At 46.8% G+C, this 14,626-nt stretch overlaps 1 protein-coding gene and 1 pseudogene across 3 annotated transcripts in view; both read left to right on the top strand.

Moving 5' to 3' along the window:
• Positions 1-721: 721 nt before the first annotated feature.
• The window catches only part of BAIAP2L1 (BAR/IMD domain containing adaptor protein 2 like 1), a 110,352-nt gene continuing 96,447 nt past the window's right edge, over positions 722-14,626 (top strand). Inside the window, exon 1 of one of the 3 annotated variants that reach the window (XM_035282715.3) lies at positions 722-1,033. In XM_035282715.3, coding sequence (XP_035138606.1) covers positions 983-1,033 — 51 coding nt within the window. In that variant the 5' untranslated portion in view covers positions 722-982. Of the gene's footprint in view, positions 1,034-1,480; positions 1,863-2,643; positions 2,804-14,626 lie in introns of those variants that run through there. The other 2 variants (XM_035282720.3, XM_035282730.3) reach the window with 2 other exon arrangements.
• Positions 11,138-11,221, top strand: LOC118151730 (small nucleolar RNA U3; annotated as a pseudogene).

Consider the following 14,626-nt stretch of genomic DNA (forward strand, 5'->3'; position numbering starts at 1 on the left):
GAGTCGGAGGTTGCAGTGAGCTGAGATCCCGCCACTGCACTCCAGCCTGGGCAACAGACTCCGTCTAAAGAGAAACAACAAAAAAGTACCACGTTCCGGTAACTATATCTCAGCATTTGTTAATTTTTTGATTAACAGGAGCTTTCAAAAATGCAAGTGGCAGCCTTTCTTCACCTAGGAGAGCCCATGCCCCACAGGTGTCCCTCTAACTTTTGGGCAGCGGGGCAGGGAGAGATCATTCAGAGAAATCAATACAACTGGGGAATGTGGCCCCTCTTCCCTTAGTCCCCAAAAGGCAGGGCTTAGAGGAAGAGCTCATGGAGGGCGTGGGCTTCGCGGTCTCCGGGGCCAGCACCGGGCGAGGCAAACAAGGGCTCTAGGACTACAGTCTAAACACCCCTAGGCTCCCTCTACCCTAGCAAAACAGCAAAGCGAGCAGCCCACTCCACACCGGGTTCCCACTCCAGGGTTTCGGGTCCTGCGTAGCCGGAGCTCTGGGAGGGCCGCGAGGGGGCGCGCCGTGGCCTCCCCGCCCTGTGCGCCACAGGTGGGGTGACCCCGCCCACACGGGCCCCTTCAACCACGCCCATTCCAGCTGCTCGGTCCCGCCTCCTCTCCTCCCTCCGCGGCCAACTCAACGGAGCCGCCCCGCCCATCCCGGCCCGGCCCCGCCCACCAGGCCGCCTCAGGTGGGGGCCGCCCCGCCCCGCCCGCCTCAGGTGGGGCCACGGCCCGCCCCGCTCTACTGGGCCGCGTCCGGCCGCTTCTCTCTGCTCGTCGCAAACCGCCAAGGCGGCGTCGCCGCAAGTTTTGACATTTTGGCGGCGGAGACGCGCGCGGACACTCTCTGGCCGAAAGCGGCGGTGGCCGACACTCCAGGGCCCCTTAGTCGCGCCCCAGCGCTCCTGCTGCCCGGAGTCCGGCGGCCACGAGGCCCCGCCGCGCCCTCCAGCCCTCGCTCGTCCGCCCGGCTGCCGCAGCCATGTCCCGGGGGCCCGAGGAGGTGAACCGGCTCACGGAGAGCACCTACCGGGTAAGCCCGGGGCTTTCTACCTCGGGGGTCAGAAGGGGACTTTACGCGGGAAGGTACTTCCCTTGCCCCCCAGCTCCCCTTCCCTCCCACCCAATCCTGTCCTTCCACCTCGCCCCGTCTCTCCCACTCCTCCCCTGGCCCTTCACAGCCCCTCTTCTTCCTCCCCTGACCCACTCCCTCCTCCCTGTTCTCCCCTTCTCCCCATTTCCTACTCCCCACCTTGCCCGCTCTTCCCTTCCCTCCTCCCTGTGCTTCTTCCCAGTCCCTTTTCTTCCACAACCCGTACCTCCCCTTCTGCCCTTCCGCTCCCCCATTCACTCTCCTTCCTCCCCTGTCCCACTTCCCTGTCCCTCCCCTCCTCCTGGGTCTTCCTTCTCCCCCTTGTGTCTCCTCCTCCTCCCCCTTGCCTTCTCCCCTTTCTCTCTCCGTCCTACCCTGCCCATCCCCCTCCTCCCTCTCCCTTCCCCTCCTCTAGCCGCTTCCGACTCCCGCTTGTGTCTCCCCCTCCTCTCCTGTCCCTTCTTCGCCTTCCCTGTCCCTTCTCTTCCCTGTCCCTCCTCCCTTCCCTGACCCTCAGGGCGCTGGAGACCGCCCCTCATCCCCTGATCAACTACACGTTTTACAACCACTGCTCGTAGGTTGGGGAGGGTCTGTGGTGCGTCGGTGGGGCCCACGTCCCCCTCCCAACTTCTTGGAATCAGCGACCCGCGCTGGCCTGGCTGCCGGGCTTAAGCCCTCCGGGACCTAAGACACAAGCTCGAGTTTCCTCTGAGAAAAGAAAGCGCCCAAGAATGTGGGGGAGAAACTCCCCTGTAATTAGGATCGCCAGGTGAGCCGGGCTCTGGGCGTTCTCCAGGGAAACACCCTCCCCTTTAGACCCTTCCTCTCCCAGTTTTTAATTGAACGTGGCTTTTATATTTGGGTTATTTGGCGAGGTTCTTGGGAGTCAAAGAACTCCCGAGGTCTTAATGAAATTGACCTAATCTTAAGGAATGCGTCGATGACCGGGCTCTTAACTTGAATGTGTTAGGAAAGATTTTTTTCCAGAAACAGACATACACTTAGGATTAGTGGCCAGTTGAGTTAGTTTAAGTACTTAACAAATGAATTCCAGTTGAAATAAGATACGTGTTTAATCATCTGCTATTAATAGAACACAAAACAACTTTTGTTTTAATTCAGCCTAGGCGCCTCGAACCCCTGAAACTTTAAAGTTCACATATAGCATGTTTAAGGTTATAAATGGTTGGTTGGTTGATGTGTTTTATCTTTTTTTCTGTCCCTGGTGCTTGAATCAGGAAGTTTGGTCATTTTGATAGACTAATTTTAAACTCTAAAATTTAGTTTCTGGGTTTTCAAGGTCTGAATTCCTAAAATCAGAGGAGTCTGTCAACTTTTGTTGAAAGAAAGTAAGAGAAGAACATGATCATTTTCATTATGTATTGAAATCCAAGAGATTATCTGTTTAGTTTATCTTAACACACTAAGTGTATACTGTCACATATGAATTATGCCTCACAGATCGGGAGAGTAGATACAGTTGACAGAGCCTTTTTGATGCTCAGCCACTGTGACCAAAACCTTTTCCTATTGGTGTGTTTCTTTCGTAGAGGGCGATCTTTAGAAATTTGGGAAATTCAAATGTTAAAGTCCTACGTTTGTATTGAGATTGCCACTATTTAAATGACCCGGAAGACGGTGCTGCATGAGGTGTGGGGTGCTGACCGTGTGTAAATAAAACGTTCTTTCGGCTAGACTCTGACCTGGAAAGTAAGTAGTAGCTGCTGTGATGATTGTCAGTGAAGGGAAAACCGTGTAATTGAGGAACGCAGATTATTGCAAATTTGAGTCAGGGTCTGATATCTGCTGGGGTGCAGAACACTACTGCCTTCTGCCCTCCCTCCAAGAACAGAGCGCTGTGTATCTTCCCAGTATGAGCTGCGGTCGCAGCTTGAGACCAGCAGTCAGGTGTTCAGAGTAAACACCTTTACTCCGCTTCTTCCTGATGTAGACTTTTAGTAATGACTCGTCGCAGGGACCTTACCAAGGTGAATTGCAGCGTCAGAAATGCCAACCTCTTGGGCATGTCATATTACCCAAAGAACGGAAACGGCAGGGAAACTGTGGATTTTGTCATTTTGGTTGTACGTATTGGTAAACATAAAGCAATGTAAATGGAGATCAAAGACCAGTACCTTTTTGCTTTCCATTGCCAGGTGTCTGAAAGCATACTGGAAAGCTCACTAAATGTTTGATTGATTTTAATTACTATTCCCTTATTAGTGTTTTGGGATCATGGTTTTTTTAATGTCCAGGTGATAGGATAAGAATTTACGGCATCAGACAACAAGTTTATGTAAGCTAGGAAATAGTGAAGTCTGTTAGCCCATGCTTTGGCCACGAAGGAAAAGCAAAGTAAGATTTTACATCTTGGGGTTTGAAAAACCTTTCACCACCTCTGTATTGGGTTCTTCCCCCATCCCTTGATGTTCAAGCTGAAAATAATTTCAGCTTAATATGGCAAAAATCTGGCAGTGTTGCTGAACCTAGTGCTTTTAAGAAGAGACATCCTTTATGTTAACTAACCATCTACGATATTTTACTAATCGAAAAGTAACCCAACCAGGAGTGTTTACAAAAGCCATCGGCAAGTTTTTTTTTTATGACTTGCTAGTATGGATTTTAGATGTAAAAAAAAAAATACTCAGGTTTCTCCAATTTTGAAGTAAAGGAATAAATTCTTTAGAGAAAAGGAGGGATTATAAAGTAGCTTGATTCTCTGTAGACAGTATCAGATTTCCTTAAATGTATGCTATTTACACATTTGCTGACATGTCTAAAATGTATACTTAGGCAAATGATGCCTGGAGATCCATGCTAACTCCCAGGAGGATGTGTATATTTTACTCCTTCATAAACAAATGACGTTATAAGCCCCAAAATGTCAAGAAATGTTGCTGTTACTAATTAGAGTTCAGCCAAAAATCCCTCCCGCACACACACTTTTGTCTATAGCATGCCCATAATTTGCCCTCAAAAGCTTGCTTGTGATTTTGTATGGTTTTCTGATGAGTATATGCTGTCATGATTGAGGAAGAAGTTAAAAAAAAAACAAAAAACCCTCAATTAAGAGTAGCCACAGCTTTTCTTTTTTTTTTTTTTTTTTTTTTTTTTTTTGAGACGGAGTTTCGCTCTTGTTACCCAGGCTGGAGTGCAATGGCGCGATCTCGGCTCACTGCAACCTCCACTTCCTGAGTTCAAACAATTCTCCTGCCTCACCCTCCGGAGTAGCTGGGACTACAGGCATGCGCCACCATGCCCGGCTAGCCACAGCTTTTCTAGAAGAACTGTTAAAGACTTAGGAAGTGGAGGAAGGACGGGTGTGGCGGGATCCAGGGATGTCCTACCTGCAGAAATCTTGCTAAACAGAGTGAAAGGGGAAATGTCGCAGAAGCCTTTCAGTGTCACCTCAAGGAAGCATCCTCAGACTCTCTTTCAGATTGCAGACACCCCCCTCTATCTCCCAGCCCCACCTTAGGCTATGTTACCTTCCTCCATAACGCTACCTTAGAAGAGGCTGTGTGATGTATTTCTTTTTTTTTCTTCTTCTTCTTCTTTTTTTGAGATGGCCTCTCAGTCTGTCGCCCGGCTGGAGTGCAGTGGCATGATCTCAGCTCACTGCAACCTCCGCCTCCCAGGTTCAAGCGATTCTCCTGCCTCAGCCTCCCAAGTAGCTGGGATTATAGGCGCCTGCCACTATACCCAACTAATTTTTTTTTTTTTAATATTTTTAGTAGAGATGAGGTTTCATCATGTTGGCTAGACTGGTCTCAAACTCCTGACCTGGTGATTCGCCCACCTCAGCCTCCCAAAGTGCTGGAATTACAGGCGTGAGCCACCACGACTGGCCTCCATGTATTTATTTCTTATGTTTCTTTCTCTCTTCCCACCCCAACTAGAATGTGAGCTCCACTAGGCAGTAAGCTTTGTTTTGTTTTTGTTTTTTATTCTAAGCACTTAGAACAGTTACTGGCACATAGTAGGCATGCGTATTTGTTGAATGAATGGGCATTTATCCATTTAATGTATGAAGCACCTGTCCTTTGCTAGGCTTCTGGTGTCCCCCTATTTCATAGTTTGTTTTCTGGTTTTTTTTTGAGACTGAGTCTTGCTCTGTTGCCAGGCTGGAGTGCATTGGTGTGGTCTTGGCTCACTGCAACTGCCACCTCTTGGGTTCAAGTGATTCTCCTGCCTCAGCCTCCCCAGTAGCTGGGATTATGGGCACGAGCCACCATGCCTGACTAATGTTTTTGTATTTTTAGTAGAGATGGGGTTTCACCATTCTGGCCAGGATGGTCCTGATCTCTTGACCTTGTGGAGTGCAGTAGTGCAGTCTCAGCTCACTGCAACCTCTACCTCCCACTTTTGAGTAATTCTCCCACCTCAGCCTCCCGAGTAGCTGGGACTAATTTTTGCATTTTTTGGTAGAGGCAGGGTTTCACCATGTTGGCCAGGCTGATTGTTAACCAGATTGAGAAACTGAGGCCTAGAGAGTCTGTTAGTGATCAGCTGCCATGTCCCACTAACCATGCTAGTATTTGTATGGTAATTTAGTTTCCTGTGACCTACAGGTGCATAAACCAAATTACATTTTCATAATGCGTCGATCTAAGATGTCACTGGAATTTTCTGTCATTCTCTTAATTCATCGCCACTGGCATGTTTTGAACAAACTCTAAGAAAATGAGGCCAGGCGCGGTGGCTCATGCCTGTAATCCCAGCACTTTGAGGGAGGCCAAGACAGGTGGATTGCTTGAGCCCAGGAGTTCAAGACCATCCTGGACAATGTAGTGAGACCCTACCTCTACAAAAATACAAACATTCGCTGGGTGTGGTGGTGCATGCCTGTAGCCTCAGCTCCTCAGTAGGCTAAGGAGGCAGATCACGAGCCCAGGAGGCAGAGGTTGCAGTGCTGAAATTGCGCCACTGTACTCCAGCCTGGGCAACAGAGTGAGATACCATCTCAAGACAAAATAATAGGCCGGTCCTGGTGGCTCACGTCTGTAATTCCAGCACTTTGGGAAGCCAAGGTGGGTGGATCATGAGGTCAAGAGATCAAGACCATCCTGACCAACATGGTGAAACCCTGTCTCTACTAAAAATACAACAATTAGCTGGGCGTGATGGCACATGCCTATAATCCCAGTCTCTCGGGAAACTGAGGCAGGAGAATCACTTGAACCCCGGAGGCAGAGGTTGAAGTGAGCTGAGATCATGCTACTGCACTCCAGCAGCTTGGCAACTGACAAAAATAATAATAGTGATTATTTTTTAACTAAAAGCCGTGTGAACTGTTGAAGAAAACAGAATTCCAGTTTGTTTTAATTCCATGCACATTAGATCTCCCTCGCAGGTCTATGCAAGACAAGAAGTAATGCCCAGAACTGAAATAGTGCCTCGAATGTAAATCAAAAGCTACAGGCATGTAGCTGGGACCATAGGCATGTGCCACCATGCCCGGCTAATTTTTCATATTTTTGGTGGAGACGGTGTCTCGCTGTGTTGCCCAGGCTGGTCATACACTCCTGAGCTCATATAATCTGTCTGCCTCGGCTTTCCAAAGTGCTGGGATTACAGACCTGTCTTCCAAGCGATAATAATTCCAACTTAATATTCCAACTTAAAAATAAGTTACTGTAAAAGCTACACAGCATTTAGTTTATCTGCTGACCCATGCAAATATATTTTAAAATTTGTTTTTAAAACTTTGAATTGAATAGCAATATACATAAAGTTGTGATAACTCACTAAATTGTCACAAACTGAACACACCTGGGTAACTACCCAGCTCAAGAAGCAAACCATGGCTACCCCCTGAAGTTCCCCTTGTGCCACCTCCCAGTCGCTGCACCCCTCCAAGGGTAGCTCCTCTCCTAACTTTTTTTTGGGGTGGGGGGGAGACGGAGTCTTGCTCTGTCACCCAGGCTGGAGTGCAGGGGCTCAATCTCGGCTTGCTGCAGGCTCTGCCTCCTAGATTCAACCGATTCTCCTGCTTCAGCCGCTGAGCAGCTGGGATTACAGGCATGTGCCACCACTCCTGGTTAAATTTTGTATTTTTAGTAGAGATGGGGTATCACTACATTGGTCAGGCTGGTCTCCAACTCCTGACTTTGTGATCCGCCACCTCGGCCTCCCAAAGTCCTGGGCTTACAGGCGTAAGTCACCTCACCTCACCTGGCTGGGATTATTTTCTTTCTTTCTTTCTTTTTTTTTTTTTTTTTTTTGAGATGGAGTGTTGCCCTGTTGCCCAGGCTGGAGTACAGTGGTGTGATCTCGGCTCACTACAACGCTTGCCTCCCAGGTTCAGGTGATTCTTCTGTCTCACCCTCCCTAGTAGCCGGAAATACTGACATGTGCCACCACACCCGGCTAATTTTTGTATTTTTAGTAGACAGGGTTTCACCATGTTGGCCAGGCTGGTCTCGAACTCCACCTCCCAAAGTGCTGGGATTACAGGCGTGAACCACTGCGCCCAGCTGGGATTATTTTCAGAGTACTCTAAGATATTATGAGTATGAATGCTCTAGCTCATGTCTGATGGGCATAGGCCCTCATTTCTCTTGAGTAGATACACAGGAGCAGACTGGCTAGATATTAGACATTCAAATATTTTGCTTTAGGAGGAGCTGCTGATTGATTTTCCAAAGTGACGCACGAGTTGCCTTTCTACCAGCTGAGTATGAGAGTTCTGGTTGCTCTTCATCCTTGCCAGCTGCTGCTACTTCCCAGCCTTTTAATTTTTGCCATTCTAGTGGGCATGTGCAAATAAAAAATTTTCAATTAAATACAAAACAAACAAAACCATTTGTTCCAGTTCTGCTGGTGATCTGCTTTTTCTCTGTAGGGTGTCTGTAACCTTGGCAGGGAGCCCCATGGGAAATCCTTAATGTCAGAGGAATTCTGGTCTGAGAGAGGCCATACAGTGGTGGCAGTCACTAGAGTAAAATGTAAACTTAAGTTCATTAGACTCTAAAACTATCATAACTGAGCACAGTGAAGGGTTTTTTTTGTTTGTTTGAGATGGAGTTTCGCTGCTGTTGTCCAGGCTGGAGTGCAGTGGTGCAATCTCGCCTCACTGCAACCCCCACCTTCCAGGTTCAAGCAATTCTCCTGCCTCAGCCTCCAGAGTACCGGCTAATTTTTGTATTTTCAGTAGAGACAGGGTGTCTCCATGTTGGCCAGGCTGGTCTCAAACTCCTGACCTGAGGTGATCTGCCTGCCTCAGCCTCCCAAAGTGCCGAGATTACAGGCATGAGCCACTGCACCCAGCGCATGAAAGGGTTTTATTACATAGAGGATGTTGAAGGCAAAGATTAACCCTGTTTAAACTGGAGTGCTTGGAGTGGGGGCAGAGTTATGGTTAATTGCATTTTCTTGTTAATTAAATATTAATCAAAATACCTTCCCCTTTTTTTTTTTAATGTAACTTTTCTTGAAAAATGTCCTACTTGGGCCAGGTGCATTGGCTCATGCCTGTAATCCCAACACTTTGGGAGGCTGAGACAGGCGGGTCACCTGAAGGCGGGAGTTCCAGACCAGCCTGACCAACATGGTGAAACCTGGTCTCTACTGAAAATACAAAAATTAGCCAGGTGTGGTGGCAGCTGCCTGTAATTGCAGCTACAGTGTAGGCTGAGGCAGGAGAATTGCTTGAACCTGGGAGGCGGAGGTTGCAGTGAGCCGAGACTACGCCATTGCACTCCAGCCTGGGTGACAGAGCAATACTATGTCTCAAAAAAAAATAAAAGTGTAAATAAGTATACCCAGAATCCTGCAAACCAGAGAAAACACTAACTCTTGCTGTCACTCTTTCTGATATTTTTCCTCATGTATTCCCATGTCAGTCAGTTTTCTGTGCTCTATCTTTTTGATGACTGCACAGGACTCCATTTTTCCTCATAATTTATCGACCAACACCTGCTGTTGGACATAGATTGTTGCCAGTACTTTGCTGTTAAAGCGTGGCAGTGGGCGTGGTTGCAGTTAAAGCTTTGCACATATCGTAAGCAGATCCATGATGTTTTCCTTAAGCCACATTCCCAGAAGAGAGCTCTGGGTCAAAGGGCAGGTACATTTTAAAGCCTGTTTGCTCCATGTTGCAAAATGCCCTCCAGAAAGCAGGCACCAAATGATGCTGTCCTCTGCATTGTGTGAGAATGTGCCTTTCTCTGAACTCCAGCCAGTTAGGTAGACTTTTTTTTTTTTTTTTTTAGGAGAGGGAAGTCTTGCATTGCCTAGCTGGCCTAGAACTCCTGGGCTCCAGCGATCCTACCTCAGCCTACAGGGACTACAGACATGTACCCAGTTCCCAGCTCAATTAAGTAGATCTTTCAAACCACTTTCTTTTAAATAACACATAGAAGAGGCGTGTATGTGTTTTCAGTAGTAAAGCGTGTGTACCATATAGAAGATGGACATTGGCCAGAACACCTACGATTTCATGCCCATTACTAGGCAGACTTTTTCCCATAAACTTAGAACTTTTGGATATGTGCAGAGTCATTACGGCTCTGTGACCTTTCAGACCTGTAGACTTACATTCTTATGCGCCTCAGCCTTGATTTTATACTTCTGTTTGCTTTCCTAACCTTGAGTCCTTTTGTTTTATCATGATTTTAATGACTTGAGTTTCAGATTTTAGTGATTTTATATTTTTTTAAGATGGGGGTTTCACTGTGTTGGTCAGGCTGGTCTTGAACTCCCGACCTCAGGTGATCTGCATTATAGGCGTGAGCCACAACACCCCCAGCCTCAGATTTTAGTAATTTTAGTTCCTGTTGTAACAGCTGCCTGATGTCTTTGTGGATAAAAGTGAGATGCATGTAAATGAGATAAAATGTTGCCAGTTTCTCTCTCTTTAAAAAATAAAAGAAAAAACAGTACCAGAATGTGTTCGCAAACCAGGGAGCAGAATAGATGGGCCCAGCTCAGAGAGGTAACCAATCATTCACAGCATCCTAGACTTCCTGTGCTTTTGAGAGAATAGCAGGTGCGTGAAGATGGCCTTGGGTTTCTTGCTTAAACTGTGTTTATGGCCGTGTGTGGTGGATCACAAGGTCAAGAGATCAAGACCATCCTGGCCAACATGGTAAAATCCCATCTCTACTAAAAACACACACACACAAAAGCTGGGCATGGTAGTCCCGGCTACTTGGGGGTAGTCTGAGGCAGGAGACTCGCTTGAACCCAGGAGGCAGAGGTTACAGTGAGCCAAGATCATGCGGCTGCACTCCAGCCTAGTGACAGTTCGAGTCGCCATCTCAAAAACAAACAAACAAACCCCCTGTGTTTATTCATATGGTACTTTGGAGATTAAAAAGTACCTAAACAATAGCAGTTCAGCTAGTTCGGGAGGAGGGAGACTTTGACTTCTCACACTCCACCTTCTGGAGCATTTACATATGTTTGTTTGTTTTGTTTTGTTTTTTTGTTTTTGAGACGGAGTCTCACCTTGTCGCCCACGCTGGAGTGCAGTGGTGTGATCTTGGCTCACTGCAACCTCCGCCTCCTGGGTTCAAGTGATTCTCCTGCCTCAGCTTCCTGAGTAGCTGAGACAATAAGCATGCACCACCACACCCCATTAATTTTGGTATTTTTAGTAGAGACAGGGTTTCACCATGTTGGTCAGGCTGGTATCAAACTCCTGACCTTGTCATCCGGCCGCCTCAGCCTCCCAAAGTTCTGGAATTACAGATGTGAGCCACTGCATCCTGCAGGAGCGTTTACGTTTTTTAATGTAAATTTGTTACTTTTATAACGTTTAATGTAAATGAAGCAGATAAATATGTAGATAAATATATATATTCCATTTTAATGGGCATGTTTTTAAAACTAAGCTAAAACTTACCATCTTCTGCCTCTGTTTCACAAATTACTCATTTAAAGATAAACATAATTTTAAATCTTACAGTTTCTGTCTTGATTTTTTACATATGGGAGTATACTTTTAACATTTACTAACCTGAGACTACACATGCAGCAGGCAAGTGGCTGAACAAAATTGAAAACACTCATTCTAGTTCTTAAAACTGTCCTTTGAAAGTCGAGACTATACTTTCAAGGATCATTTCTGTAGTTTGTTCAGAAGTTTCTCCGAAGGTGTAGAGCAAAAAAAAAAGTCATTTCTGATGTTGCAAGCAATGAATTGCTCTCCAGGCATGGCTGTGTCTTCGAAAGGCACAAAAGCAGGTGACAACAGGGACAAGAAAAGGGACAAGAGTGGTCATAACTTTTCGAAAGTATGGGGGAAAACTCAGATGATTAAAACATAATTCTCCTCACGCCTGTAATCCCAGCAGTTTGGGAGACTAACACGGGTGTATCACCTGAGATAGGGAGTTGGACCAGCCTGGCCGACATAGTGAAACCCCATCTTTACTAAAAATACAAATAAATCAGCCAGGCCTGGTGGTGGGCACCTGTAATCCCAGCTACTTGGGAGGCTGAGGCAGGAGAATCACTTGAACCCAGGAGGTGGAGGTTGCAGAGAGCTGAGATGTGCCACTGTACTCTAGCCTGGGCAACAGAGTGAGACACTGTCTCAAAAAAAAAAAAGAAAAAAAAACAGCAACAACATAAAGCCTCAAACAAATGTGCAGAAAAGATTGGGGCAGGAGTTGGAATAGGTCCCAGGTGACAGATCCAACCACCAGCTTCCCTAATCCAGCAGCCCCACACTGAGTCCGGAGGAGGGAGGGCCCTGCCTGTCGAGGGAAGGGAGAGGAGTACAGAAGGCAGTACCCCCTGTCACTTTCACATGTCTATCGGACACAATTGCCTGAGTCCTAGTTAATAGACCAATCTGTTTCGGGCCACAAAACCTCAAGTGACAAATCAGGAAAGTCACAGTGATAATTCCTCATACTTAGAGGCCATGATTTTTTTGGATAACACTGATGATTTTTTTTTTTCTTAGGTTCTCTATTGCCCAGGCTGGAGTACAGTGGCGTGATTATGGCTCACTGCAGCCTCAACCTCCCAGGCTAAAGCCTTCCTTCCACCTCAGCCTCCCAAGTAGCTGGGACTACAGGCGGGTGCCACCATGCCCGACTAATTTTTATAATTTTCATAGAGATGGGGTTTCACTATGTTGCCCAGGCTTGTCTTGAACTACTGGGCTCAAGCCATCCACCTGCCTCTGTCTCCCAAAGTGCTGGGATTACAGGTGTGAGCCACTGCATCTGGCCCAATTGTGATTATTTTAATGGTCTAAATAGTATATTTCATCATAGCATGGGCTTATCTTATACGTTGGGCAGCTTAAGATACAGGACATCAGCTATGTCTGACAGTACAGTATGTGTTTGAACAATAAATGCAGGTACAAGTACAGTATGCTTGTAAACAAAAAAGTTTAAACATGCAAAACATTGTGGGTTTTTTTTTCTTTTTTTTTTTTTTTTGAGCAGGAGTCTCACTCTGTCACCCAGGCTGGAGTGTGGTGGCGCGATCTCAGCTCACTGTAACCTCTGCCTCCCAGATTCAAGTGATTCCTCTGGCTCAGCCTCCTGAGTAGCTGGGATTACAGACATCTGCTTAGAGACTCAGTTCAACTCTTAACGTGCTCTGAGACGGTTTCCTCAGCTAGCCAGTGCATCCCTTGTCATCGCAGATTGCTGTATATACTCGATAATGCCCTATTCTTTCATTTGATGTTGTGCTTTAGTCTGTAAATAAGGATGACAATATACCTACCTCCTAGGCTTGCTGTGAAGATTAAACATGGTCGTATATGAAAGTTCGTAGAATGGCGTCTGGCGCATCACAGATATTCAGTTAGGGTTAACTGTTAGTAGGTGCAACGTGGGTTTACTAGACTATCACCACCCAAGAGTATTGATTTTCATCTGTTTATTGCCCTCCCTCTCATGTACAAGATGACTGAGTAGGTGGAGCTGAGTAAATATCTGATAAGATGTCATTGAAAATATTGGCACACATTTTTATCTCCCTGAAGGAGCTATATGCTCCTTGAAGGTTGTGGAGTGTTGTTTTGTTTGAGACAGGGTTCTTAACTCTCACCCAGGCTGGAGTGAAATGGCATGATCATAGCTTATTGCAGCTTCCAACTCCTAGGCTCAAGCAAGTTCTCCTGCCTCAGCCTTCTGAGTAGCTGGGACTATAGGCGTGCACCACCAATTTTTTTTCTTTTAGATAGAGTCTTGCTCTGTCTCCTAGGCTGGAGTGCAATGGCGCGATGTCGGCTCACTGCAGCCTCCCCCTCCCAGATTCAAGCGCTTCTCCTGCCTCAACCTCCTGAGTAGCTAGGATTACAGGCATGCGCCACTACGCCTGGCAAATTTTTGTATTTTTAGTAGAGACTGGGTTTCACCATGTTGGTCAGGCTGGTCTCAAACTCCTGACCTTGTGATCCGCCTGCCTCGGCTGGGATTACAGGTATGAGCCACCACGCCTGGCCTAATTTGTTTCTGTTTTTTGTTTTTTTGTAGAGGCAGGGCCTGCCTCACTTTGTTGGCCAGGCTTCTCTTGAACTCTTGGGCTCAAGCAGTCTTCCCACCTCTGCCTCCCAAAGTGCTGGGGTTAAAAGCATGAGCCACTGCACCTGGCCCTTGAAGGTTTATTTAATTCCTTATCGTGCCACTGCATAATAAGAACTGAAAAATATTTATGTTATAAATGCTGAAGTCCTGTGCTGGTCACACTGGGTGACTGGAATCATCACCAGCTCCTTAGTGGCCCTGAGATGGCATCAGTAATAACAGCTGCCGTGTTATAAGCACCTGTTAAGTACGTGCCGAGCTTACCACCAACAGTAGTTCTCCTGCAGCTGTTTTCTTGAGCACCGCAGCTATGCCAAGCACCATGGTTACCACCAGGAACCACCCTGCAGAAAAGACAAAGAGGGTCTGTGCCCGTCTAGAGTTTATAACTGACAGGACAGCAGCGCCAGGTTCCAGTAGCCCTAACCCCTCTGCTCCGCCTGGACTCGCCCATATCATAAATTAAACTTGCTTGCCCCTTTCCTACCCTCTGTCCCAGAGGGGGTGGCCTTTGCTACTTCAATACTTTGGGCTTTGTTTTGTCTCAGTATTGGAAGAAAGAAGGAAAAGCTTAATGTGCATGTGGGTGAAGTTTGAGAGGAGTTTTAAGGCAATTTAAAGAAGTCTTTAGAAGGCCGGGTGCGGTGGCTCAAGCCTGTAATCCCAGCACTTTGGGAGGCCGAGGTGGGTGGATCACGAGGTCAAGAGATTGAGACCATCCTGGTCAACATGGTGAAACCCCGTCTCTAGTACAAATACAAAAAAATTAGCTGGGCATGGTGGCGCGTGCCTGTAATCCCAGCTATTCAGGAGGCTGAGGCAGGAGAATCGCCTGAACCCAGGAGGTGGAGGTTGTGGTGAGCCAAGATCGCACCATTGCACTTCAGCCTGGGTAACAAGAGCGAAAAACTCCATCTCAAAAAAAAAAAAAAGAAGTCTTTTGAAAGTTGAATATAGGAGAGAAGTAGATGAGAGACAAAAAAAAAGTTAGCGCAAAGAACATTGTAGAAATGTTGATTCCTGGCTGGGTGTG

Source organism: Callithrix jacchus, chromosome 2 (assembly GCF_049354715.1).
Source record: "Callithrix jacchus isolate 240 chromosome 2, calJac240_pri, whole genome shotgun sequence".
NCBI lineage: Eukaryota > Metazoa > Chordata > Mammalia > Primates > Cebidae > Callithrix > Callithrix jacchus.